Raw genomic sequence first — 26,390 nt, 5'->3', positions numbered from 1 at the left:
ACGGAAGAACTTTTGGATTTCTTAAGAGATACAGTAAAGAAACACTAGTCATTTTAAAGGGGGGGCATTCTAACATTTGTGGCAAGAGTCCTTTTGCTTTTGATTGTAGAATGAATCATAAGAAGGTTGACAAACAGTGAGAAATATTACATTATATAATGTTATATAAATATTATATATTAAAATAATATAGCTTGTGTATTTGACACTTCTCTAAAAACTCTTAATTCTTGCATTTTCATTAAAACTGTCACTTTTTTATCACACTTATTTGAAGCTCATACTGTATATAAAGTTTTAATAGATTTCAACTTGTAAATACAAAAACCTAAGCAATGTGACACATTTCTACCTTGTTGTATGTAACATATATAATCATTAAACTTTCTAATCTGAACTCAGCACTTTGATACCTTAAGATATCCTTTGACTTGACATTGTTTAAAAATGTCTGTAGATTTAGCAAACAGGTGCACTAATGTACGACAGGGAATTATTACATTTTCCATTTCATTTGTCATAAGAATGTGGAAAAATGTGGATAAAAATTAATTTAAGTTTGCAATTGTGATTGTGATAGGGGTGTTTTCACAGAAGATGAAGTTTGCACTCAAGCAGCAAATAAAGTTGTCAAAAAGATGAGAGAAAAGAAACCTGTTTTTCATGTAATTGTGATCTACAGCCAAACTAAAGTGTCAAACAACTGCATAAAGTATACGCAAATCTAAAGGGGATGTGGTTTTGCGTCTTGCCATAGTTAACAAAGAGCAAGGTTTATTACAAGCAAGATCAAAAATACCAATTCCCCTGCACTTACTGTATCTTCAGCATCAACACAAAAAGAAAAAGGCCTTTGTCAAACTGTATCTTCAGTTTTGAGACTGTAGTTGAGAATCGAATTAAAGCTCTTACAAATCAATTGTAAAAACAGAGTTTTACACTTCATTAATCAATAGGAATGTGATATTTCTCTCTTTTTTTCTATGACAATGTGATATTCCTGTCTCTTTCTTATACAGTATGTTTCTGTTTCATGCTTTATGGATCTCATTCACGTATTGTTTCTAAGGCAGCTGCTTTTTTACATACTGTACATACTGTAATTTAGGCCTCAACTCAGGTTCAGTATAAAGAATATTTCTGGTACAGCATGTTTCGCAATGATGTCTTATTAGCAATAAAGGGTTTCAAGGGTGTTGTCTCTTAAATACCCGTTAGTCCTTTCTATCATTCACCACCTCATCTCTTTCAGTTATTTTACTGGATTTTTCATGTAATTGTGATGAGGTGTTGCAGTGGAATACCAATGAAAACAAAAACACAGAAGGGTCCAAATAAATCCAAATTATGATTCATTTCTACCATTTGTAAACTATTTAAATACTGTAAAAAAGTATCATTTCAGAATGCATTTTAAAAGATCATAAAAATAGCACAACATACATTCCTAGGTACTGAGGTAAGCTTTAATCTAGTGCATGAACTATTAATTTATCATCTTAAGAAATACTACTAGGTTTGTTTTTATTTCCTATGACTTTAAGATGGTACTATGATATACTACATTGTTTACATCAATGCAATGCAGTACCTTAGCTTTATTATACAGTAAATCACACAAAATTAATCCATTTCATCTATGAGTTTTAGCACTCCTTTGTGGACAAAACATGTAAAGAGAAAACACATTGATTTGACAAAAATATTTTGATAATAATGTATGTTTTGTTTGTTGTAGACAAAAATATTTGTCATTGTGAAGTTATGAATATTCTATATACTGAGTACTAACTTTACAAATATAAATAACTAATTTAAAAACACAGCAGAACACAAACTGGAAAAAAAACATTGAGTAATAAAAAAGGGACTGCATCTATCATAAATACCCAAGTGTGCAGTTATATTGGTTAAGTAATGAATTTACAAAGAAATATCATATGTGATGAATGATAACTGACATCTCCTGTAGTCAGTCCCAAAATAAAAACCCTGTCAGCATCACCTATTTTGTGTTATTGAGTACAACTATGTACTGTACAGTCTTTGGTCATTTTTACACACTTGATATTGTAATGTACTTCCTTAATTTTCTCGTTTTTGTGAGAATGCAAGATTTGTTCTGTGCTCAAGTAATAATAACTTGAACTTTTTACAGGGGTAAATGTGATTTTGAAACACTTTGTACAGTTGGTTATTGATTTTTTATGAAAATATACACCTTCCAGTTTTCATTTATTTGCGCCTCTTTAGGCTGCATGACATTCAGAAATCGTTTACTAAAATATATAAACACTAACCTACTATGTTAAAGCATTGCAAATGTTTAAAATGATCTAGTGGATATACAGTACAGTGTATACACATTGTATTCGTATAATTTGATATGCAATATAAAGCATCACTTTGTACTTTAGAAGCAAATCATAAAAAAGTTATTAAATATGAAATGTATAAGAAATATTATCAGTCTGGAAAAATAATATTAAACACTTGCTATCTGTTCTGTATTACAATAAAAACAAAAATAGAAAAAAACAGCATTCATATGCTGCAGATTACACCTGAGAGTGAACGTGGCTATCAAAAGTGTTTAATGTAATGGAAGTATTTATTTTCTAATACTGACAGCACATGCACCATTCTGAAATAGATCTGTATATCTATTCCAACTGAGTCTTAAAATGGAAGTATGTTTGTGTTGTGCACCTCGTAATGAAAAGTCATCGACTGCTTAATGCTGAAAATCATACTTCGCATCTGGTGGCTCACTGTTCCCCTAAACCCTTACAAACCATGAACAGAACCTACTCTGAGATCACAAAGCCATTGTCGCTCGCTGAGCCTGTAAACAGTAAATGTAGTGTAGAGACATGTCTACTATAGCAAGGAGACGTGTTCAAGTGCTGTATCTTACTGTTGGTTCATATTTTTGTTTCTGATTGCACCAGATGCTTCTTATTATTTAAATTTGTTCACAAAGTTATACAGATGTGTCATGGTTTCATGAGCTCAGTAATTACTGAATACAAGATGACACTATGGTTTTCTTCATTTGTTTTGATCATTTTCTTCAGCACGAGTGGGGCTAGGAAGGAGCATTTAATGGCAACCAGAAATGTTGGAGAGTTTGTGTCTCTTTTCCTACCAGACATGCCACTGACCAACATTAAGGATTTAGAATGGAAAACTAAAGACCTTAAAGTGGCAAAGTTCCAAAATGGCATCTCATCTTTGCATGATTTATACAAAAACAGAACAACTCTGTTCTCTAACGGAACCCTGAGGTTAGATAAGCCTATCAAAAATGACAGTGGAACTTACACCCTGGATGTTTATGATGAAGGGGAAAGTGTGTTCAAGGGTTACATCTGGCTTGATGTACAAGGTAAGTCCTTTTATTAAAGTATGTTATTGATTGATTTTTAATGAAAATCCTCAGAGAATGTGTCAATGATAAGAATATATATAGATAATAAAAAAATATATATTACAGGAAATAATGCTACATTGGCCTTTAAGATAACTTATAGTTCATGATTTAAGTCTCATACAGTATATATCGATGGATACAATTTATATTAATATGCCTATATTTGATCAGATTTTAGACTTGGTTGTTTTAGTTTTCATAACAAAATTTCTAATTTTCCAGTTATATGATTTAAATAATTTGGAGACATTTTTTAAATGAGTGAAATGAAAAACATACATATTGTTCAGAGTATTCTACATTATATTACCAGTCCAAGAGTTGTGTTTTAAACTTTTTGATTTATTTTCAGAGTCAGTCTCTCAACCTATTGTGAACTCATCCTGTCAAGATGAAGAGCTGGTCAAACTGATGTGTGTGGTGGAGAAGGGAGATAATGTTTCTTACAAGTGGAGCGTAAATGGAACCCCACTTGAAAACATGCTCACTCCCAGGAATGATGGAGGTGGAATTCTAGCAGTGATAAAAAATAACTCTGAGGAATTTACCTGTACTGCAGAGAACAATGTCAGCAGCGAGACAAGTGATCCCTTCAAACCTACATGTGCTTGGAAAGAAACAGGTTTTATAATTCATTTTTTGATACTTTCTTCTTTTTCCCAATCTTTCACTTATTTACAACACATAATACATACTGTACTATAGCTACATAGTAATTTCATGGTATTATCACAAGCAATCGGTTTGTCATTTAGATTTTTTTAATGGGAAATACTTAAATTAACTTCACCAGCATATCAATTATTCATAAAATAATGATGCTTCTGTATAACAGTGTAATGCATGGAAACCCAATGGTATTAATAACTGCAGTTTAACTTCCCATTTCTCCCTGTGTTTTTTGTTGTGTGGGGTGCTGGGCTTAAAATAATTTCGTTCTTAATAAAGATGCCAAAAGAAAGAACACATTTGTGCCATGTCTGCTTCACTCCTTATGTAAAATGTTTCTTTTTGTATTTGTGCATGTTTTTGCAGAAGAATCATTGCTATTAACAGATAGTAAATAGAAATGGTGGTTTATCACAATATACTACAGTATGCTTTATCATTGGTTTTGAGAGGATTTCTGTTTTGAATTTCTTCAGGCAGTTAACACCAGGAGGATGGAAATTGGTTCCTACAGAAATAAAAAGATACTGCATTAATTTGAAGTGCTCTGATGTGCAGTTGCACAAGTTTACTAAAAACACCACAGAGAAACACCTTATTCGTGTTTTAGATCCAGAACGTTTAAGTAATGATGTGTGATGAGTAATAACTGACCTTTTTCCTACTCCTGTTGTCAGTCCCAGAATAAAAGCCCCTAGCAATGTCTTTTTTGTTTCTTTGAGTAACTTCACGGTCAGCGTGTGGTCATTTGCACACAATTGATCACCTTAATGCAAGTCTGCTTAATTTGCTCCTTTATTTGAGATTTCTTCAGACTGCATACTGTAAGTTTTTCTTTATCTGAAATTTTGAAATAAGTAAATATAATTGTACAGTGCTTTGTACTGATGCTTTTTGATATTTGATGACAATATGCAGTTTTGGATCTACTCTCAACTACTTTTGCCTATTGACACAGCATTGTATTGAAAACGTTTTTGCCTATTTTATGAAAATATGCACCTTGAGTTTAATATCAACTTCTTCCTCTTAACCCAGCATGGCATTGAAAAATGAAGAATGCAAATAAATATATACACAGTGTCATGAAGATAGACAATGTAATAAATTATTACCTTGGACCTAATAAGCTAGTACTTAGAGGCAAAAACAGGAAGCAGTATCATCAGAAAAGTATGTATTTAACATTGAACTTCTGTAATGTTTGGAAATATAAATGAAAAATGTGAACTGGGACGTACAGCATAGTGGTTTAAATGCACAGAATTATTTACTTTCCAATAAAATGGTACCATGTACCATGTACCATGTACCATTTTAAAGAACATTTGGTTATGCAACCTATTAGTAGCATATTTTTAAATGGAATAATGTTTATGCTGTGCTTCTCTTAATCAAAAGTGAAACACCACATATTGCTGAAAGCCATTATCAACTTCTAATGACTCACTGCTCACATAAATCCTTGCATAAGGTGATAAACATGACTGATGTATGCTTGTATTCTTATTTTACTATTGGTTTACTGTTGCTCTTCTGCTCCAGATCTTCTTATTTTGTTTTTTTAACTGTGCAAGAAGTAGTGTCCTATTCTTATGCCTTCTATAAATGTTGACTGTAAAATGTGGCTCATATGATTATTTAATAGTATACTGTATTTGTTTTCAGTCACCAGTGGAGCAAAAGAAGAGTATGTGATTGTAACCAGAAACCATGGAGAGTTTGTGTCTCTTTTCATACCAGAAACACCATCATCCAACATAAACAATTTGGTATGGAAATTTAAAGAGATTAGAGTGGCAAAATTACGACGTGGTAATATTATCTTACATGATCTGTACAAACATAGAACAACAGTATTTTCCAATGGCACCCTGAGACTGGACAAACCTCTGAAAGAGGACAGTGGATCTTACATCCTAGAGGTATTTAATACAGAAGGAGAAAAGATATTCAAGGGCAGTGTCAGGCTAGAGGTACAAGGTGAGTCTTTTTTTAATGTAGTTAATTGGAAATTAAAAGTCTCTGAACCCGTTTTAATGTTAACAGGGTTTGCACTGCATTAAAAATAATACATGAGATTCCTTAATTCCTCTGGAACAACAATATTATACAGACTGAATTTTATTACATAGGTAAAAATAATTGTATAGTCTATTGTACTGATGCTTTTTGATATTTTATGAAAATATGCAGTTTGAGGTTTAATATCAACTACGTTTGCCTCTTAACACAGCATGGCATTGAAACTATTTTGCATATTTTATCAAATATACACCTTCATATCAACTACTTATGTTATATCTTCCAATTACTGAATTAAATTGCAGATCCTGTCTCGCGGCCAGTTATACAAGCATCCTGTCAAAATGAAGGAACAGTAAGACTGGTGTGCACAGTGCAGGAAGGAGATAATGTTTCTTTTCAGTGGAGTTCAAATGGGGCCCCACTCAATAGCAGCCTTGGAACCACTGATGATGGACGTAGTGTTCTTATTGCAATCAAAAATGTCTCTGAGGAGCTTTCCTGCACTGCGGAGAACAACATCAGCAGACAGACAAGTGCTCCCCTGAAGCCTTCTTGCTTTTCAACATCAACAGGTTCTCAATTCAATTTTTTTTCTAATGAAAAAGTCAGTGCATTAAGTTATTTGTGACATTTGAATCTGAGCATTCTATCATCTATTGTTTTCAGCTTAATGTTCCTAGTAGACTTTCACATTAATAATGAATGTTAAATGAAACCATTTCTTCCATCATTTACTACACAGCAACAGACATGGAAGATCAATACCAGTGTTACACTAATCTGTAAAATAACACTGACAAGTCAAGATGTTAGTTAATAATTCGACATGCTACCCTTGTCCAAATTATGTTGTGGAGTTTCTCAAAGAACAAGACAATGACGAAAACTAAAATTTAATATGCAGTATACAGGCATATACTGTATATATATAAAATACACTGATATACTGTATATGAAAACTACATCATGTATCATACTGTATATAATTACAATAACTATTTACTGTTATATAAGAAAGAAAGGTCAGAGTAATTTGTATATTTTATATTTTTTATTTTCTTGGTCAAGAATCTTCAGGTAATAATCTTATTAATTATCTATTATTATTATTGACAAAGATAAGGATTTTCTTCAAAATTAATAGTACTGTATATTTATAAAGGGTTTAGGGTTAACTTATACATCTAGTCAGATGCTGCCCTTGAACACACTCTTTCCTTCATAAACTTTCTGTCAGAATTATAGCTTTTAAGTTGTGCAGTTGTACAAGTTAACAAATGAATTTACCAAGAAAGACTATATTCTTATTTTAGATCTGCTACTTTAGAGTGAGTGTGCGTGAGTGTGATCTATTTTCATTGTGGTATAATGTGCTTGTATATCTATGTTAACCCAAAGCATATGTACACATCTGTACACATAAAAACAATAGCACTCACACAAACTGCAACAAAGTAATGGGAAACGTTAACACTTAAGTAGTTGGAGTATTTGCAAATTAATAATACTGATCAACTGTATAATTTATCCAATTTTCATGGAATATGGGCAGTGACATTCCTCATCCTCCCTGTTCCTGAATAAAACAGGTCTTCTCTTCTTCTCTTAGCACTGTTACGTATGATTGGAACACTCATTGCGTTGGTTCTCTTGACTTCTGTGCTTTTCCTCCTGATCTATAAAGCCAAAGGAAAGCCAAAGGTGAGAATAAAGTCAGATAAGGAAAATCACTTTCTTAACCTCTTAAAATTAATTATTCTGTATTAATAGGTATACTAATGTATACCTAATGATCAATGATCATTTGAGCATGTTTGTTTTTAATGTCGTTTATTCCCAAATTGTTTAATTTCTATGAGGGCAGATATTTAGTTTTTAGGAGTGTTTATCAAGGAGAGAAAAATATCTTTCACAGGAGAGCTTTAAATCACCGTTGCGATTTTTTTATTCTGCAAAAGCAAAAGGGGAGGTGTCATTAATGGCAGTATTTTGCTATTACTTTAACAGCTTGGAAGATACAGTACATACACTCCCTGATTTTCCATTAAGAAATATCTTTTAGGATGCAAGTGTTTAAATGACTAGCAAAAGTGTACACAGTGAAATCCACTGTTTGAATTTACAGTATAATGATAATGAAATGAAGCAATGGAAAACAGAATTATAAATAATATTTAAATGATATATGGAAAACATGTACCAAATAATTGGATCTGAGGTTCTGAAAGATCCGAAAGTTTTAATGGTTTCAAATAATATAAAACTTCCGAACTAATTTTACTGTTCTTACCACTAACACAGGCTGTTTTGTCATGTTTGACTGTTATTAGTATTTTAAACAGGAAAATGCAGAAATACCAAATAGTCTCAGACAAATCAAGCTGTTCATTGAGCACAAACATTCAGCATTCAAGTGAAATAACAGTACACAGCTTTTTCTGACCAATTATAACTGACATACTGTATACTGTAGACACAATCCACCCTAACAATGAAAGAAAAACAATCTAAGCTTCGGCTAGCAATGCACTTAAATGCCACACATCTACCAGTCACAAACAAATATATTTTGAAAGGACATTACTTTTTCTCAATAATATATACAGTATATATAGATATATTTAATTATATACTTAACACATCTCGGAAATCTGAAGTGCATTGTGTAGACTACAGAATATAGTGTACACAATGCACTCTAGTCTTGTCTTTTTATGTACTGTAGGAGTTTTAATGTATATTATTTTACAGAGAAATAAAAAAACTAAGGGAAAATTTTGATCTCATTTAATGTTTTCCAGAAGAAGACATAAATCCTGGTAAAGAATGGGAGACCCAGTGCATGTATAAGGTTTACTTTCAAAATCATGCTCCTGACAGGATGGAAAAAAAATTGCTCCACAGTGTTGTTTGATCTAACATGTATTTTAAATTTTATTTTTTTAAGTTTATTTTTTTAAGCTTAAGTTTTTCAAATTTAATACATTTATTTTTCAAAAACCTATTAATTGTGTTTTCAATGAAGTGCATGGTGAAATGTGTAATATCAGGTTGGTTTTCATGTTAACACTCATCTTTGCTAAATAAATAACTTCAGATGCTTTTCTTGTTGAAGAAATAATAATAATAGTAATTTTAGATAGTGTTTTTCAGCAAGCAACTTTAATATTTGTGATACTATTGATATTTGTTGGTGTTGTTCTGAAACACATTCGTCATAATTAAGTCATGTTTTTAAATTCAGTTTGAAAATAGATTCAGCTTTAACAATAATAATAATTCCTTAAACATACTGTATATAGATCTTTTCTGAATACTTCACTCAAAGTGCTTTACAGGTAATGGGGACTCCCCTACACCAACACTAATGTGCAGCACTACCAGTAAGATGCGACAGCCGCCATAGTGCGCCAGTACGCTTAACACACATCAGATGTCACTCGGATATCCTCCTCACTGATGTTACCAATTCATACAGTAGATGGGGATTATCAGGAAGCCATGATGGGTAAAGGCCAGGGGGAAATTTGCCCAGGATGACTGGGAATTTTTAATGACGAAAGAGAGTCAGAGCCTAAGTTTAAGTCTCATCCGAGGACATAAAATGCATTAACGACATTTATAGACATCTGGGATCAGTGAACAACTAACCCTGACCTGATAGATTGCAGTGCTGAAGATGAATTTGTCCTTCAGACATTACGTACTATTCTGAATGTTTTTCAAGAAGAATCATGAGAGAAAAGAGTACTGAAGGTGAAAGATTGTTATTTCGTTCCATTCTTGTTGAGGCTCAATGAAGAATTTTCAGGATTTCACTCTGTGCAGGTCCTGGCGTGCAAATCATTGTAGTCGCAGTAGTGACAGCAGTATAAGAGGTAGAGTCTACCTAGGTCGAGGTTATATTTCTAGCAATATCTGAGTGAAAAGAATCTGAATAATTGATTTAAATGAGCCAAATTAATCGAGTTTCAATGTTTTTTGTAAACAAATGTAGCCCGGGAAAGAACACAGTACTACAATAAACTTAAATGGGGATTCTTTTTATTCTGGATCTGCATGAAATCATAAAAATGAGTGGTTGTATTATTTTCTGTTACAGGACTTAGATTGGGTACAGTATAACCTTTAACCCAAAAGCTTCACATAGATATACATGGAGATGTACACACACCAGGATGCACAAAGCGCTACTAAAATAACAAAGACAAAGAAAAAATACGGTAGTGGCAATTTCCTCTTTGATCTCGTCTAATCCAAGACGCAAAGAATAACACGCTCGCTGCATTCACATCACACGTAGCCACACACCACGCTCAACTTCACGATGTCCACTCCCAAAATTACTGGCGCACTGACGTCACTCATACGTGCATCTCTTAAAGCGACAGCTACCAATTTTAGTGTCAGATTTCAAAAATCCCCTCCATAACCACCCAGTTACACAGAAGGAAAAATTTGATATGGTGTTTCTGTAACAGAGCTTAAAATAGTACTTAACCTCACTATCAGGAAAAAGTAAAAAATCAAAAATGTTAATGAAACTCCATTAAATTCTTAAATCTCCTCGGACGTTAAAGGCACTAACGACATTTATAGACATCTGGGAGTGATTCACTAACCCTAACCCGATAGATAGCAGTGCTGAAGATGTGTAGTTTTCTTCAGGCATTACCAACTACAGTATTATGAATGTTTTTCCAGCAAGAATCATGAGAGAAAAGAATATTCAAGGTGAAAGATTGCTATTTTGTTCTGTTCGTGTTGAGGCTCAATGAAGAATTTTCTAGATTTCACTCTCTGCAGGTCCTGGCGTGCAAATCATTGTGCTCGCAGTAGTCATACTGTAGTAGTATTAGAGATAGAGTCTATCTAGGTCGAGGTTAAATTTCAGGCAATGTTTAAATGAAATTTATATGAATAATCTATTTCAATGGTCAAAATTATGGTGTTTCTGTAGCAGAGCATAACATAGTACTTAACCTCACTATCAGGAAAAAGTAAAAAAATAAAAATGTTAATAAAACTCTAAATTTCCATGAAATTCTTAATTCTCCTTGTACTTTAAATGCATTAACGACTTTTATAGACGTCTGGGACCAGTGATTCACTAACCCTAACCCTAAACCAAAGAGATAGCAGTGCTGAGGATATGGTTTTGCTTCAGACATTACATCCTATTCTCAATGTTTTTCAGCAAGAATCATGAGAGAAAGGAGTATTGAAGGTGAACGATTGCTATTTTGTTTTGTTCGTGTTGAGGCTAAGTGAAGAATGTTCGAGATTTCACTTTCTGCAGGTCCTGGCATTCAAATCATTGTGCTCGCAGAAGTGATAGTAGTATTAGAGATAGAGTCTACCTAGGCTGAGGTTACATTTCAGGCAGTGTCTGAATGAAATAAATCTGAATAGTCTATTTCAATCGGCCAAATTAATCGAATTTCAATGTTTTATGCACTCAAAACAAAAATTTTGAGATGGTGTTTCTGTAGCAGAGCATGACATAGTACTTAACCTCACTCTCAGGAAAAAGTAAAAAAATAAACATGTCAATGAAACTTGAAATTTCTATGAAATTCTTCATTCTGCTTGGATTTAAAATGCATTAACGACATTTGTAGACATCTCGTATCAGTGATTCAGTAACCCTAACCCTAACCCGATAGATAGCAGTGCTGAGGGTGTGATTGTGCTTCAGGTATTCCCTACTTCTCTGAATGTTTTTCAGCAACTACTCTGAAGAGAAGAGACCAACCAATGGAAACGATTTTTATTTTGTTCTCATTTTGGAAAGGTGTAATGAAGAGTTTCCAAGATTTCACTCTCTGCCGGTCCTAACGTGCAACTCATTATTGTATGCTCGCAGTAGTGAAAATATTATAAGAGGCAGAGTCAACCGAGGTTGAGTTTAAATTTCTTCTAAAGTTTGAATGAAAAGAAGCTTATCAATTTCATTTAACAGGCCAAACTTAACAAGTTAACAAACAATAGAACTCAATAGAACACAAAAACTGCAACAATGTAATGGGTAAACTAATAATAATAATAATAATAATAATAATAATAATAATAATAATAATAATAATAATGTTTCTTTATTAGCCCTATACAATTTCTTGCATTAGGAATTCATCTTTTTGCATACCGCAGCTTTTCTCCATGGATACACAGACAGGAGGAAATCCAAAGGAAAGCCAAACAAAGGTGAGAATTAAGTCAGATAAGGAAAATCACTTACTACACCTTTTAATGAAAAAATACATTTCTGAACAATCAAAGTGAATAAATAAAAAGAAGATATATTGTAAAATGGATGTAAGAAATAGTTTTGCTTTTTCTCCATTCATTCATAATTTACAGTACATTGTTAATGATAATGGTTAAGGAAATGATGTCCAATATACAGTATATACAGTACTGTATGTTCCTCTTTATTTTAGAAGTCACATTAATTCTTCTGTATTGATATGTATACTAATGTCAACCTTGTTGCTGTCTAAGAGGTATCAGTGATCATTTGAGCATGTTTATTTTTAATGTCTTTTATTCCCATGTTTATTTACTATGAGGGACACGTATATTGTATAGTCTGTAGGAAGTATACTGTACAGTATATTGAGGAGTGAAAAATAGTGTCTTTCCCAGAAGATCTTTGACTCACCATTAAAAAATTTTAATCTTCAAAGCACCACATGAGGAAAATGTTATGTCAATTCTGTTAGACGTCTGTCAGAACTCAATATTTGAGAGTACAGAATACACTGTATGATATTTCAAACACATCTTTGCATAGATAAGTAGTACACTACATACAGTTGATTTACACTTTGGACATAATCTGTTAGGTGAGTTAATTTTACCATGTGTGTTTAAAACAATGCCAGTGGCAGATCTGTATACCTTACAGTCTGTGCTGGTCTTATTTTCACATCACAGGCCCATCAATGGCAGCCACAGAAGTATACATTTTTTACACTTCTTAATAATTCATCTGGAAAATTGAAAACATTATTTTTTAATAGTCATCTAAATATATGGAATATAAATTGATTTTGAGTGAGAGAGTGAGAGATTTTGAGTGTGCTAGGATCGGATTTATGTAGTTTATAAATTAGATTTTTAAATGTTGTAGTTTGAGAACAATCAAAAATACACCAAAATAGTAAGTGTAACTATGCACATGTACAGTGTTCGAGAGAATACTGCAGAACTGAATATTTTAAATTTATACAGGAGTAACAGCAGTTTTGCTAAATCATATAATTCAGCCAGCTGTGTGTATGCAGTATGTCATTCATTTTCTAAATATTTCTGCATACCCTGCATAAGAGGTGTAAGATATCTGATGATTCATATGAGACCTGGATTTCTGAGATGAGACATTAGGTTAGAAAACGTGAGTAAAATATGTGATCTGGAACTGCAGCCTTGGTTAAGCTATTGGTTCAAGCTGTTGTTCTTCTGCTTTATAATGAGGCTATAAAACTTCTCTATTGTTTTAGAAAATAGGTAGAGAAAGTTACAGCTGAGTATTGGTGTTCTCAATACTCCTCACGTGCATGAAAGGGGAGGTGTGATTAATTTCAGTATTTTGCTTTTTCTTTAACAGCTCGGAAGATACAGTACATACTTTTGTTTTACTCTTTTTGGATTGCCCCTAAGATAAAAGAAATCTCTTCTATTATGCAAGTGTTTAAATGACTAGCAAAAGAGAACGCAATGAAATCCACTGTTTGAATGTATAATGAAAATAAAACAAAATATTGGAAAACAGTTAGAATTACTAATAATATTTAAGATAATATTTGGAAAACTTGTACCAAATAATTGGATCTGAGAAGCACACAGATATAGTATTTATTTAATTATTTCAAATTAGATAAGCTTCTGAACTATTTTTATTGTTCTTAATAGAGGCAATTCTATCAGGTTTCACTCTTAGTATTTTACCAGGAAAATGCAGAAAAACCAAATAGAACAAACATTCAGGATTCAAGTGAAATAAATCAACTCAGCTTTGTCTGACCAATTTTAACTGATGTACAGTATAGAAGGCCCTCCACCCTAACACTGAGAGAAAAAAATCTAAGCCTTGACTAGCAGTAACACACTTAAAATTCCACAGATCCACACGTCTAAACAAAGTTTTTTTAAAAGACATTACTTTTCTTAAAAATATATCTTTACTATATACTATACACCTACTGTCTGAAGTGCACTGTGTAGACTACAGTATATAGTGTACACAATGCACACTAGTCTTTTTTATGCAGGAGTTTTAATGCATATTCTTTTACAGAGAGAAAAAGCAAGGGAACATTTTATGTAATTTAATGTTGCTCAGAAGATATAAATCCTGGTAAAGAACACAGAATGGAAATAAGATCACTCCAGCTGGACAGTGTTGTTTGATCTAACACTTATTTTAAGTTTATTTTTTTTTAAGATTCAGAGTATTTGTTTTCAAACAGTTTGAACTCATTAATTGTGTTTTCAATGAAGTGTTGGTTAAGTGTGTAATATCAGGTTGATGTTCATGTGAACTCTCATCTTTGCTAACTAAATTACTTCAGATGCTTTTCTTGTTAAAGAAGTAATTATAGATGTGTTTTTCAGCAAACAAATTTAATATTGTGAAAAACTCCCAAAATGCATGTTTAATGTTGTTGTTCTGAAACACATTCAGAATTTATTTGCATGTTTTTACAAATTCAGATAAAATAAAATTCAGATTTCATGTCTGTTTTCAAGAATATGGTAAATACTTTAACGTAGTCAATTTCACAAGCATGGTAAATATTCCTATGCAGTTCTTATAGTAAAAAAAAATGAGTGTTCCAATATCTTTAGCTCTCTTCTTGCTCCCCCTTGTGGATAAAATAATATAATTTTAAAAGGTAACACACCAGTGCCCCAGTTGATGCTTGATTTTACCAACGGACAGGGGTGAGCTGTGGCATGCAGAACCCTGTGGTGCCCATGTCTAAAATTAGTTACACCCCTGACATCTAGTTTGGCATCTACTCCATGTTCGCTTGTTGCTTTGGGGTTCACATTACTGCCTGTCTCATTGTGAGGTCTACAGGCCTGAGTAAAAGGCTCCTGAAATTTAGTAAATGTATCTTATTTATACATTTTATTTTATACCACTTAAATAAAGCACTAACAACTGAAAAAGGAAATTAATAAGACCGCCCTTGTAATGGTTGAGAAGCTTACTAAATGCTACAGCAGCTACGAATTTCAGTTCTCAGAAGTGGGTATTTCAGTAAGTTAAATAGCACAAATATCTAACTGCTATGCAGCTACTGTACATTTAAGATAAGATGGGCTTTTTTAGAGATTATTTCACTGAAACGTTCAGTAAGCCTAAAAATAGATTTCAAAGCAAAAGATGAATACTGGAGCACGTGATTAGCAACAACCTAAATAGAAGGTAAGATGAAGGTGTTGCTCTGTTTTTTATAAAGAGGTGATGTTAAAAAGACTAAGTACTCAAGCATGCAATTGTAGAAGACAACAGAAGACAAACGAAATAGGTCATAATAATGCGATATAGTCAGATTTTGGATCAGCAGAAAAACAACCACTGCCCTCAAACCTACTTGTTTCTGGACATGCAAAGGTTTTTAATCATGGTATTTCTTTTTTTTTTTCCTTTTCCAATGAAAGTTTGTCCACGTGAGTTTATGGCACATGCATCTTCCGCAATTATCTCTGCTTTAATATACAGTGCACAGTAATGTTCATTTTTGGCCTCAAGATGCTAATAAAACTCAATGAATGCACCTTTTTAAGCATACAGTTTATGTGTTGAATTAACTTTATAACTAAGTAAATGAATTGTTATTAGTAAACTAATTGTCATTAGTTGAAATGACAAGAGTAAAACTGCAGGATTGGGTAAATTTTAATTCTGAAATCTCTGTGTCTGTGTGCACTTTTGTGTGTATTATAAATGTTCTTCGGATCTGGAAGAAATAATCAAGATAAACAAGTCTGTCCTTCACTCTTTTACAAAACCTTTTCTCATGCATTAATCCACAAAATAAGACAGTTCAAGGAATAAAACATCAAAGCCATTATCCAACAGTGTATCTGTTCTTCTGTAAGTAAAGTTTTCTGTCTGTACTATAATAGGCAGGTAACGTCAAGAAGGTGGACAATGGTCTTTATAAAAGACGACAAGACGAACGTGAACAGATTGTAACAGTTTTACCAGAAACCTGCTGTACATGTTAGCTAAAGAATTGAGTAGGAAATACCGTATTCCTATTTTAGAGCGACAGAATTTGGAGAAGCGATGCCTCATAACCGAACTGTTTTCATTTTCTGTGGTTGGTCAAAAGAAAAAAAAAAACAGGCCTATATGACCTTAATTGTTTCATGCTCAGCCTGAATTCATTTGCTTGCACTGGGCATTGACATGATTCTCCTTAACGCATGTCTGTTGAATGTGTGGCTCTGTGTGACATTTCTTCACCTCGCCAACTGTAAGTTTTTTTGTTTCTTGTATATAATAAACAAAGAGAAATAACTTGCAAAATTAAAAATATTTTCTAGACCTGCATAACAAAAAACACTGACTTTTTGATTTTAAAGGAAAACTTAGTTTTTACATTAGCTCTAAGGACTGCAGTGTATTAAAGCATTATGAAGTTTGCTGAGATTTGATCATATTATATTGTAATTTGATAACACAATATTAGAAATGAATTGCTCTTGGTTACAAAAAGTAATACAGCAAAGACAGAGATTACTGTATGTAACTAACAAAGAATATGTGCTTGTGTTTAATTATCTTGGTGTTGTCTTATCTTTCACTTTCCTGTTTGTCTTTATTTGACCAGATGCATATTTCTGTCACACAGAACATTTTGCATTGCCCACGTTCAAAATAAAACGACGATACCATGCTTTTATTCATTTTATGGAATATATGTTTTTTAGGCACTAGTGGAGCTAAGAAGGAACATGTAATGGCAACCAGAAATATTGGAGAATTTGTGTATCTTTTCCTACCAGACATGCCACTGACCAACATTAAGGATTTAGAATGGAAAACTAAAGACCTTAAAGTGGCAAAGTTCCAAAATGGCAAGTCATCTTTGCATGATTTATACAAAAACAGAACAACTCTGTTCTCTAACGGAACCCTGAGGTTAGATCAGCCTATCAAAAATGACAGTGGAACTTACACCCTGGATGTTTATGATGAAGGGGAAAGTGTGTTCAAGGGTTACATCTGGCTTGATGTACAAGGTAAGTCCTTTTAATAAAGTATGCTATTGATTCATTTTTAATGAAAATCCTCAGAGAATGTGTCAATGATAAGAATGTATATAGATAATTAAAAAAATGATTACAGGAAAGAATGTTACATTGGCCTTTAAGATATCTTATAGTGCATGATTTAAGTCTCATACCGTATACAGTATATCAACGGATAAAATTTATATCAATATGCCTATATTTGATCAGATTTTAGACTTGGTTGTTGCTGCAACAACAGTTGAAGTTTTCATAACAAAATTTCTAATTTTCCAGTTATATGATTTTAATAATTGGGAGACATTTTTGAAATGAGTGAAATGAAAAACATACATATTGCTCAGAGTATTCTACATTATATTACCAGTTCAGGAGTTGTGTTTTAAAGTTTTTTTATTTTTTTTCAGAGTCAGTCTCTCAACCTATTGTGAACTCATCCTGTCAAGATGAAGAGCTGGTCAAACTGATGTGTGTGGTGGAGAAGGGAGATAATGTTTCTTACAAGTGGAGCGTAAATGGAACCCCACTTGAAAACATGCTCACTCCCAGGAATGATGGAGGTGGAATTCTAGCAGTGCTAAAAAATAACTCTGAGGAATTTACCTGTATTGCAGAGAACAATGTCAGCAGCGAGACAAGTGATCCCTTCAAACCTTCGTGTGCTTGGAAAGAAACAGGTTTTATAATCTTTCATTTTTTTAGTGAAAATCTCATTCAAATTCTTTTTTTTGATACTTTCTTCTTTTTTCCAATCTTTCACTTACAGTATTTACAACACATAGCTACATAGTTATTTCAGGGTATTATCACAAGCAATCTGTTTGTCATTTTGAATTTTTAAATGGGAAATACTTAAATTAACTTCACCAGCAAATCCATTATTCATAAAATAAATAGAAATAAAAATTCTGTATTACAGTGTAATGCCTGGAAACCCAACGGTAACCCAGTTTAACTTCCCATTTCTCCCTGTCTTTTTTGTTGTGTGAGGCGCTGGGCTTAAAATAATTTCTTTCTTAATAAACATGCCAAAAGAAGGAACACATTTGTGCTATGTCTGCTTCATTCCTTATGTAAAATGTTAATTTTTTTATTTGGGCATGTTTTTGCAAAAGAGTCCTTGCTATTAACAGATAGTAAATAGGGATGGTGGTTTACCACAATATACTACAGTAGGTTTTATCATTTGTTTTGAGAGCATTTCTGTTTTGAATTTCTTCAAAAAGAGGCTGGAAATTGGTGCCTACAAAACATTACAAAACAGAAATAAAAAGATACTGCATTAATTTGAAGTGTTCTTATGTGCAGTTGCACACGTTTACTAAAAACACTACAGAGAAACACCTTATTCCTGTTTTAGATCCAGAACTTTTAAGTAATGATGTGTGATGAGTAATAACTGACCTTTTTCCTACTCCTTTTGTCAGTCCCAGAATAAAAGCCCCTAGCAATGTCTTTTTTGTTTCTTTGAGTAACTTCGTGGTCAGCGTGTGGTCATTTGCACACAATTGACTTTGGAATGTATCTCCTTAATGCACGTCTGCTTAATTTGCTCCTTTATTTGAGATTTCTTCAGACTGCATACTGTAAGTTTTTCTTTATCTGAAATTTTGAAATAAGTAAATATAATTGTACAGTGCTTTGTACTGATGCTTTTTGATAGTTGATGACAATATGCAGTTTTGGATTTACTCTCAACTACCTTTGCCTATTAACACAGCATGGCATTGAAAAATATTTAGCTTTATTTTATGAAAATATGCACCTTGAGTTTAATATCAACTACTACCTCTTAACACAGCATGACATTGAAAAATGAAAAATGCAAATAAATATATACACAATGTCATGAAGATAGACAGTTTCATAAATTATTACCTTGGACCTAATAAGCTAGTACTTAGAGGCAAGAACAGGAAGCAGGATCATCAGAAAAGTATGTATTTAACATTGAACTTCTGTAATGTTTGGAAATATAAATGAAAAATGTGAACTGGGATGTACAACACAGTGTTTTAAGTGCACATAATCATTTACTTTCTAATAAAATGGTACCATGTACCATGTACCATTTTAAAGAACATTTGGTTATGCAACCTAATATTAGCATATTTTTAAATGGAAGAATGCTTATGCTGTACTTCTCTTAATCAAAAGTGAAACACCACATATTGCTGAAAGCCATTATCAACTTCTAATGACTCACTGCTCACATAAATCCTTGCATAAGGTGATAAACATGACTGATGTATGCTTGTATTCTTATTTTACTATTGGTTTACTGTTGCTCTTCTGCTCCAGATCTTCTTATTTTGTTTTTTTAACTGTGCAAGAAGTAGTGTCCTATTCTTATGCCTTCTATAAATGTTGACTGTAAAATGTGGCTCATATGATTATTTAATGGTATACTGTATTTGTTTTCAGTCACCAGTGGAGCAAAAGAAGAGTATGTGATTGTAACCAGAAACCACGGAGAGTTTGTGTCTCTTTTCATACCAGAAACACCATCATCCAACATAAACGATTTGGTATGGAAATTTAAAGACATTAGAGTGGCAAAATTACAACATGGTAATATTACCTTACATAATCTGTACAAACATAGAACAACAGTATTTTCCAACGGCACCCTGAGACTGGACAAACCTCTGAAAGAGGACAGTGGATCTTACATCCTAGAAGTATTTAATAAAGAAGGACAAAATATGTTCAAGGGCAGTGTCAGGCTAGAGGTACAAGGTGAGTCTTTTTTTAATGTAGTTAATTGGAAATTAAAAGTCTCTGAACCCGTTTTAATGTTAACAGGGTTTGCACTGCATTAAAATTAATACATGAGATTCCTTAATTCCTTTAATTCCTCCGGAAAATTAAAATAAACAATAATATTATACAGTCTGAACATAAGGAAAATAAAACAATCTGATTTTTTTTACATAGGTAAATATAATTGTATAGTGTATTGTACTGATGCTTTTTGATATTTTATGAAAATATGCAGTTTGGGGTTTAATATCAACTACGTTTGCCTCTTAACACAGCATAACATTGAAACTATTTTGCATATTTTATAAAATATGCACCTTTGAGTGTAATATCAACTACTTGTGTAATATCTTCCAAGTACTGAATTCAATTGCAGATCCTGTCTCGCGGCCAGTTATACAAGCATCCTGTCAAGATGAAGGAACAGTAAGACTGGTGTGCACAGTGCAGGAAGGACATAATGTTTCTTTTCAGTGGAGTTCAAATGGGCCCCCACTCAGCCTTGGAACCACTGATGATGGACGTAGTGTTCTTATTGCAATCAAAAATGTCTCTGAGGAGCTTTACTGCACTGCGGAGAATAACATCAGCAGACAGACAAGTGCTCCCCTGAAGCCTTCTTGCTTTTCAACATCAACAGGTTCTGAATCCTACTGTAAATTGTCCTAATGAAAAAGCCATTGCCTTATGTTATTTTTGACATTTGAATCTTCCTAGAATTCTATCATTGATTTTTTTGTTTCAAGTAAACTGTTACATTAAAATAAAATGTTAAATGAAACCATTTTTCCATTAGATGAAGCAATAGATATGGAATATCAATACTCATATTACACTGCTGTGAAACATAACATGGTCAAGTCAATAAGACATTAAAAAAGCATACGATTCCTGGAGATGTAAACTGTAAAATGTGCAGGTCCAGGAACCTATTGTGTTAATGTTGGTGTATGCTCATAAAATTAAAGAACAAAACGTGCACCATATAATAAATAAATATGCACACATACTGTATGCAAACATTGTATGCAACAAGAATAAGAGAATGCTTATCACTACAGCTTGAAAATAATTACAAAACTACAAAAAATGCTGTTTGCTGAGGTTCAAATAACCCTTGTATTTTGTTTCTGTGACTTGTTTTTGTGCACTATTAATGTTAACATTGATTATCTCTTTCTTGAATAAACCAGGTCTTCTCACAATCTTATTCTGCCTCAGTGGAACTCTCATCACAGCTTTGTTGTTTTTGGGGATCCTCCTTATAACCAGTAAAGTAAAAAAATGGCCTCATAAAGGTAGGAAAAAGAAAGTAAAAATCAATGGTAACACTTCAGAATAGGAGAAAGAATGACTACTTTTTTACTGAAAATACAGCTTGTTGAGCACTGGTGAATGTCTAATAAATTACGTATTAGTGTTATATGATGGGTTTGTGTTAGTTTTCACTAAGGAAAATTAATAAATTCATTTGTCATTGTTGCTCATTATCCTTCGTAAGTCCTAATATATCATTTATGCATAACACATGGTTTGCAAGTATTCTAAAATTTTACTTGTTCATTGTAAACAGAAACACATTTAAAGGAGTATTTTTAATTAAATCTTTAAAAGCACAAAACGTAAATTTTCCTGTAATTGCACCTTTTAATCAATGTGAAATTTAATTTATGATACTTTTTAGAATTGTATTATTACAGTTGTTTAAATCTTTTATTATTCATGTTCTTTTCTTATTCTAAAAAGAGCAATACAATGTAGCTGACAAAGAAAGTAAGGGGAAGGGAGAATGTACGTCTTTCCCATCATTGGCATCAACAGAACCAGCCATAAAAGGCAAGTTTATCCAAACAATATTTTATGATAAATGCAGATTTCTTGTAAGTTTTTATTTGTGCTTATTAATTTGGGAGAATATTACGTCGTCTGCCTATAGTTCACAGAAATCCAAAGTTTTAGTGAAAAATGGCTTGGAAGAATCAAAGAGGTTACCACCTTCTGTCTATGAACATGACTAAATAATAAGTAATTAATACTTTAATCTCTTGATGCAATTATAAACATCAAGACTATTGCATTTATATATCACTGTTTTTTATTCTTCACCCTTTTCATAAATGCAATTGCTTCTTATATCAACTTTTTTATGGTCTCAAAACATTGACTCTTTTCTTTAAATAGTGAGCCTTAAATGAAATGAATAGAACTCTGTTTCATGTACTGTATATATCGTACGTTGTATATGAGATTTAGTATAGTTCAGTCTGACAAAGTCTTCAGGTATGAATGACATTACTGGAGCTCAGTGAATTCTCAGGTAATATCAGCTCAATACAAAACAATTTCAACATCATAGGGTTACATGAGCTTTTTTACTGTTTAAACCACCAATCAGCCCCATCCAATTGTTTCCTTAGTGGGTACAAATATAAATTATTCTTATCATCCTTATTTCCTTTTTGCAAGAACATTTGAGCTTTTAAAGTGCTCAGAAATATGCAGCTCATTCCATAGGCAGTTATAGTTGTGTGTATCTAAAAATAATAAAGTTGCACAAAACTACTCAGATGCATGACAGCATAACCACGGACTATAATCTTGTGAAGGTCATTTACCAAATATCAGTCTCTGTCAGTCAACTGAGCTTTACAGTTATGCCAAATTTTTAAAATTTTTAACAGTAATGCACAAACTGTGTATGTGTTTCAAGTACAGAAAAGCATGCCTTTTTTTCTTTTTTAGAAGACATATATGTTGACATGGGCCTACAGAATATGGCAGAAACAAGTAGAATATCAGAGCAGCACAGTTTTTCATCTGCTGAAATAGCACCTGAGACAAAGACTCCAGACCAAGGCAAGCACCCCCCCCATTACTCTTACAGCACAAGCTATTATAAGAATATGCACTTCAACACAACAAATTGAACAAAGCAGAAGTTCAACCGAAGAGCCGTAAACTGGCCTCAGAAATGCTAAAAAAATATTTAATAGCATTCAACCACCCAGACCACCACACATACTGTATCAAAGTCTCAACAATGATATAACATTGTACTGTACAATGCAATACTGTTCCAAGGATACACGGAAGTGAGGATACACTTTTGATTAATCACCATGGAGTTGTGAAGTAATACCAATGGTACAGTATGTTTTTATTTTTGTTCTCAATATTAAACAACAACTCCAAGAATGGCAGACAAATAAATTGCCATTTGTCCTTCTAGCAAATTAACATCAATAATATAAGGTACAAAACATAGTATTACTGTAAATATTGACTTAATATTACTTTATTATTAAGTGTGAGTTGCCTTCGTGGAATGTTATTGTTTCCTTTACAATTCTTTTAAAGGAATACACTGCAATGTATACTGCACACATATTGTTGCCTCGAGAGAATGTTTGTTCATGGATTGGATTGGACCTGCTGAATCTTATGACATTTGCAGACGATCTTACATGTTATTAGTGTTATGGCTACTATTACATGGCCTTAAAAGCCATCACAGACACAGGAACAGCTAAGGATTATGATGTGATCATGATCTACTGAGATGTTAAGGGATGACATTTAGTTAGCTGTGCGTATAAAAGGTGAAAGCAATTTAAGATATCCAGAGACATATGAAAAGAAAAAGAAAAAAGAAAGTGGTTCAGTGCTAATAATACCCCTTTTGTCTTACTTCCTGTAGTCTACAAATAGGAACCATTTTGTTTGGTTTTGTTTTTACCAATAGAGGAAGAATATGTTGAAATGAGTAATACCTTGAATCGAAAGAAGAGGTTACTTGGAGAGAACAGTTCCGGATTCAAATTGCTGCAGCTCAACAAGGATCTGTCTGACCAAGGCAAGTGTGGACCTTCAAAGCATTAAATTCAGTATACAGTACTGAAAGCCACAGCATGAGCTAATTGTATTGTATCGTTACAAAGCAAAGGATATTATTCAAAGAGCATTTTCAGTTTCCGAGCTGTATATCAAGTATGTAACAAGATTATGTAGTACGTATAAATTAATGTGGAAAGTTTCCCACAGTCATGGAATAATCTTAATCATTTCTAATGCTTTTTAGGGGAAGAAAAACATACTGATACAGAAGTGAAGACCCAAGACAGCTCTGATGTAGTTTATGCTCAGATTCACATTAAGAAGACTGGCATCGCCAGACAAACAAATTCATCACCAGTTCTGTCTCATAATGTGATATATTCTAATTAACAAAATCTTGTGCTTCCTGGCTAATATTTCACATGCGTTTTAATGTTTAATAAACTAAACTAATGGATTGTTCTGTGGAATGTAACTTTTGTTCTGTTTGTTTCGGCCTAAAATCAAGTTACTGTTGATGTTAAATTATTTAAAATCAAACTCCTACATGATGTTAGTTTTGTATTTATGCTACTAGATCTGTAGTTTTTTCATGCACACTTCACAATTTTTGCATTTCAGAATATCTTGTAGCTCTGATCCACAATTGTAATAAAATAGATCAAATCCAGGAAAATGGATAATAAATGACACTACAAGCTAAAAATCTATTTCAATGTAAAGGTACAAATTAATAATGTAGGTACTGGCCAACAATTTTTAATTAATTCAAAAAATGTTTACATTTTATTTTAGTTTCAGCACAGAAAATTGAAAAATAATGGTACCATGTAAAAGTAGCACTGCTGCCTCACTGCTCCAGCATACTGCATTTGGTAACAGCTTTTGTGTCTTCATTGAGTCTCCATGACTAGTTACTAGAATCTCTGATTTTCCCCAAAGACTTTAAGATTTGGCTTATTTGGCTTACCTTTACAGGGGAGTGGAATTCAAGGCCTTCTGTTTATTGGGGAGTTCATCCTCTGCCAATACAGGCTACAGGAATACAGATAGAATCCACTCTCTTCTTGCCTTCTGTTGTTCCAGTGTTCAAAAATACTAAATGTATTGCCGTTAACAGTGGTGATCAGAATAAAACGTCATGTAGCATTTAAAATATTATTCCAGACTTTTCAAAAATGTAACTGTAAAGAAAATATTCTGTTATTACTGCAATGTGATATACTGTATAGTAATGAAAATAAAATGGAAATATGAAATTAGTTCGATTCATACATAATTGTTTGGTCCCAAATAATAATTTGTAAGATTTTTTGTCATGTTTGCTCCTGCTGGAGCTCACTGGAGTGAACTAGCATTGACACGGGAGCCAGCAGCCACATATCCACTCACCTGTCTCTCAGTGCTGATTGCCATGGATGCCTATCTGATGGGAAACCTGTACCACCTGGAACGCCTGCTAAATTATGACCGTGTCCAACTCACGTGGTTCAGGTGTCACGGGAGCCGGTCCTGACTCCCGTGTAGTGCGTAGTTTAGACGGTAAAATCTGGAAGTGACTGGAAAAGGACTACAGGGAAAACATGGATAGGAATGGAAGAGATGGCGAACATGCGGCGGTGCCGACAGTGATCCAGGTGCATGGGGGAGCACAGGCGAACAAGTCCAAACAAGGGAAGTCCAAAACGGGAAACTAGGGTGCAGTGCAGGGTCCAAGTGCTGGGAGATCCATCCAAGACACATGATTAAAAGCAGGAACGGGATCAGGGACAGGAACACGAAAATTAAAAACCAAATGATGAGGCCAGGTGCTCCAAGTCCCGGAGTCAGCTGGTCTGGACGCCTAAGCCCTCATGCCGTGGACGTAGGACGACCTGATGCTCGGCGGGCCTCCAGGCGTCTGTATTCTAATGCAGAGCCCTGAGCTTCCGGACCACCGGGCTAAAATAAAGGATGGAACAAGGGGCAGGTGAATGTGATAATGAAACTAACACAAAAGGGTCGGAGTGCCCTCTAGAGGAGGGATGAGAATCGTGATATCAGGTTATTTCATCTCTGATCTGGGAGTGCCATGGATTCTAGTATAGTTTGTGAAGATCCTAGCTTTGGTAATTTTTTTGCTGAGTCTTAAGTCTCACTGGGTTTCTTACGGGATTCCTGATCCTCACTTTGACCTGACTGCGTCTATTGGATTCTCAATTTCTGCTCTCTGTAAATGAGCTTTCCGTAGATAGGTGGTACTTTATTTGATTTTCCTACTGATGGAACACATTACCATCCATTTTCTCACTACCTTTGCCAGAACAGGAGCTAGCATTCCTAGTTTACTTTCCTACAGTGGCTGGGTGGCATATGTTCTGCTCCGGACCATTCAAGGAATGAGATGGCAACT

The 26,390-nt window shown here is 33.4% G+C and overlaps 1 protein-coding gene across 2 annotated transcripts; it reads left to right on the top strand.

The window, feature by feature from the left end:
* Positions 1 to 1,797: 1,797 nt before the first annotated feature.
* Positions 1,798 to 24,554, top strand: LOC148650511 (cell adhesion molecule CEACAM3). Of its 2 annotated transcripts, XM_088604378.1 has the most exons (13): positions 1,798 to 3,388; positions 3,786 to 4,055; positions 5,771 to 6,085; positions 6,433 to 6,702; positions 17,081 to 17,392; positions 17,809 to 18,078; positions 18,874 to 18,987; positions 19,826 to 20,140; positions 20,541 to 20,804; positions 21,358 to 21,462; positions 21,911 to 22,000; positions 23,907 to 24,017; positions 24,243 to 24,554. In XM_088604378.1, exons 1-13 carry the CDS (start codon positions 2,992 to 2,994, stop codon positions 24,386 to 24,388), a joined length of 2,979 nt encoding a protein of 992 aa, XP_088460504.1. In that variant the 5' UTR covers positions 1,798 to 2,991; the 3' UTR covers positions 24,389 to 24,554. The 2 variants fall into 2 exon arrangements, with proteins under 2 accessions (XP_088460504.1, XP_088460505.1); XM_088604379.1 differs by lacking the exon at positions 18,874 to 18,987 and having other exon boundaries at positions 1,800 to 3,388.
* The last annotated feature ends 1,836 nt before the right edge of the window (positions 24,555 to 26,390 follow it).

The sequence above is a fragment of the Lepisosteus platostomus genome, chromosome 13 (genome assembly GCF_059453375.1).
Source record: "Lepisosteus platostomus isolate fLepPlt1 chromosome 13, fLepPlt1.hap1, whole genome shotgun sequence".
In the NCBI taxonomy this organism is placed as follows: domain Eukaryota; kingdom Metazoa; phylum Chordata; class Actinopteri; order Semionotiformes; family Lepisosteidae; genus Lepisosteus; species Lepisosteus platostomus.
Note: the sequence above shows the minus strand (reverse complement) of the source record. Positions and strands in the feature narration are given on the sequence as shown.

Excerpts from the sequence above, each read along its gene's own strand:
- LOC148650511 (XM_088604378.1), top strand. The coding sequence starts at position 2,992 with ATGTGTCATGGTTTCATGAGCTCAGTAATTACTGAATACAAGATGACA. Across the intron at positions 6,086-6,432 it reads TGTCAGGCTAGAGGTACAAG|ATCCTGTCTCGCGGCCAGTT; the intron begins GTGAGTCTTTTT and ends ATTAAATTGCAG. Across the intron at positions 20,805-21,357 it reads TTGCTTTTCAACATCAACAG|GTCTTCTCACAATCTTATTC; the intron begins GTTCTGAATCCT and ends TGAATAAACCAG.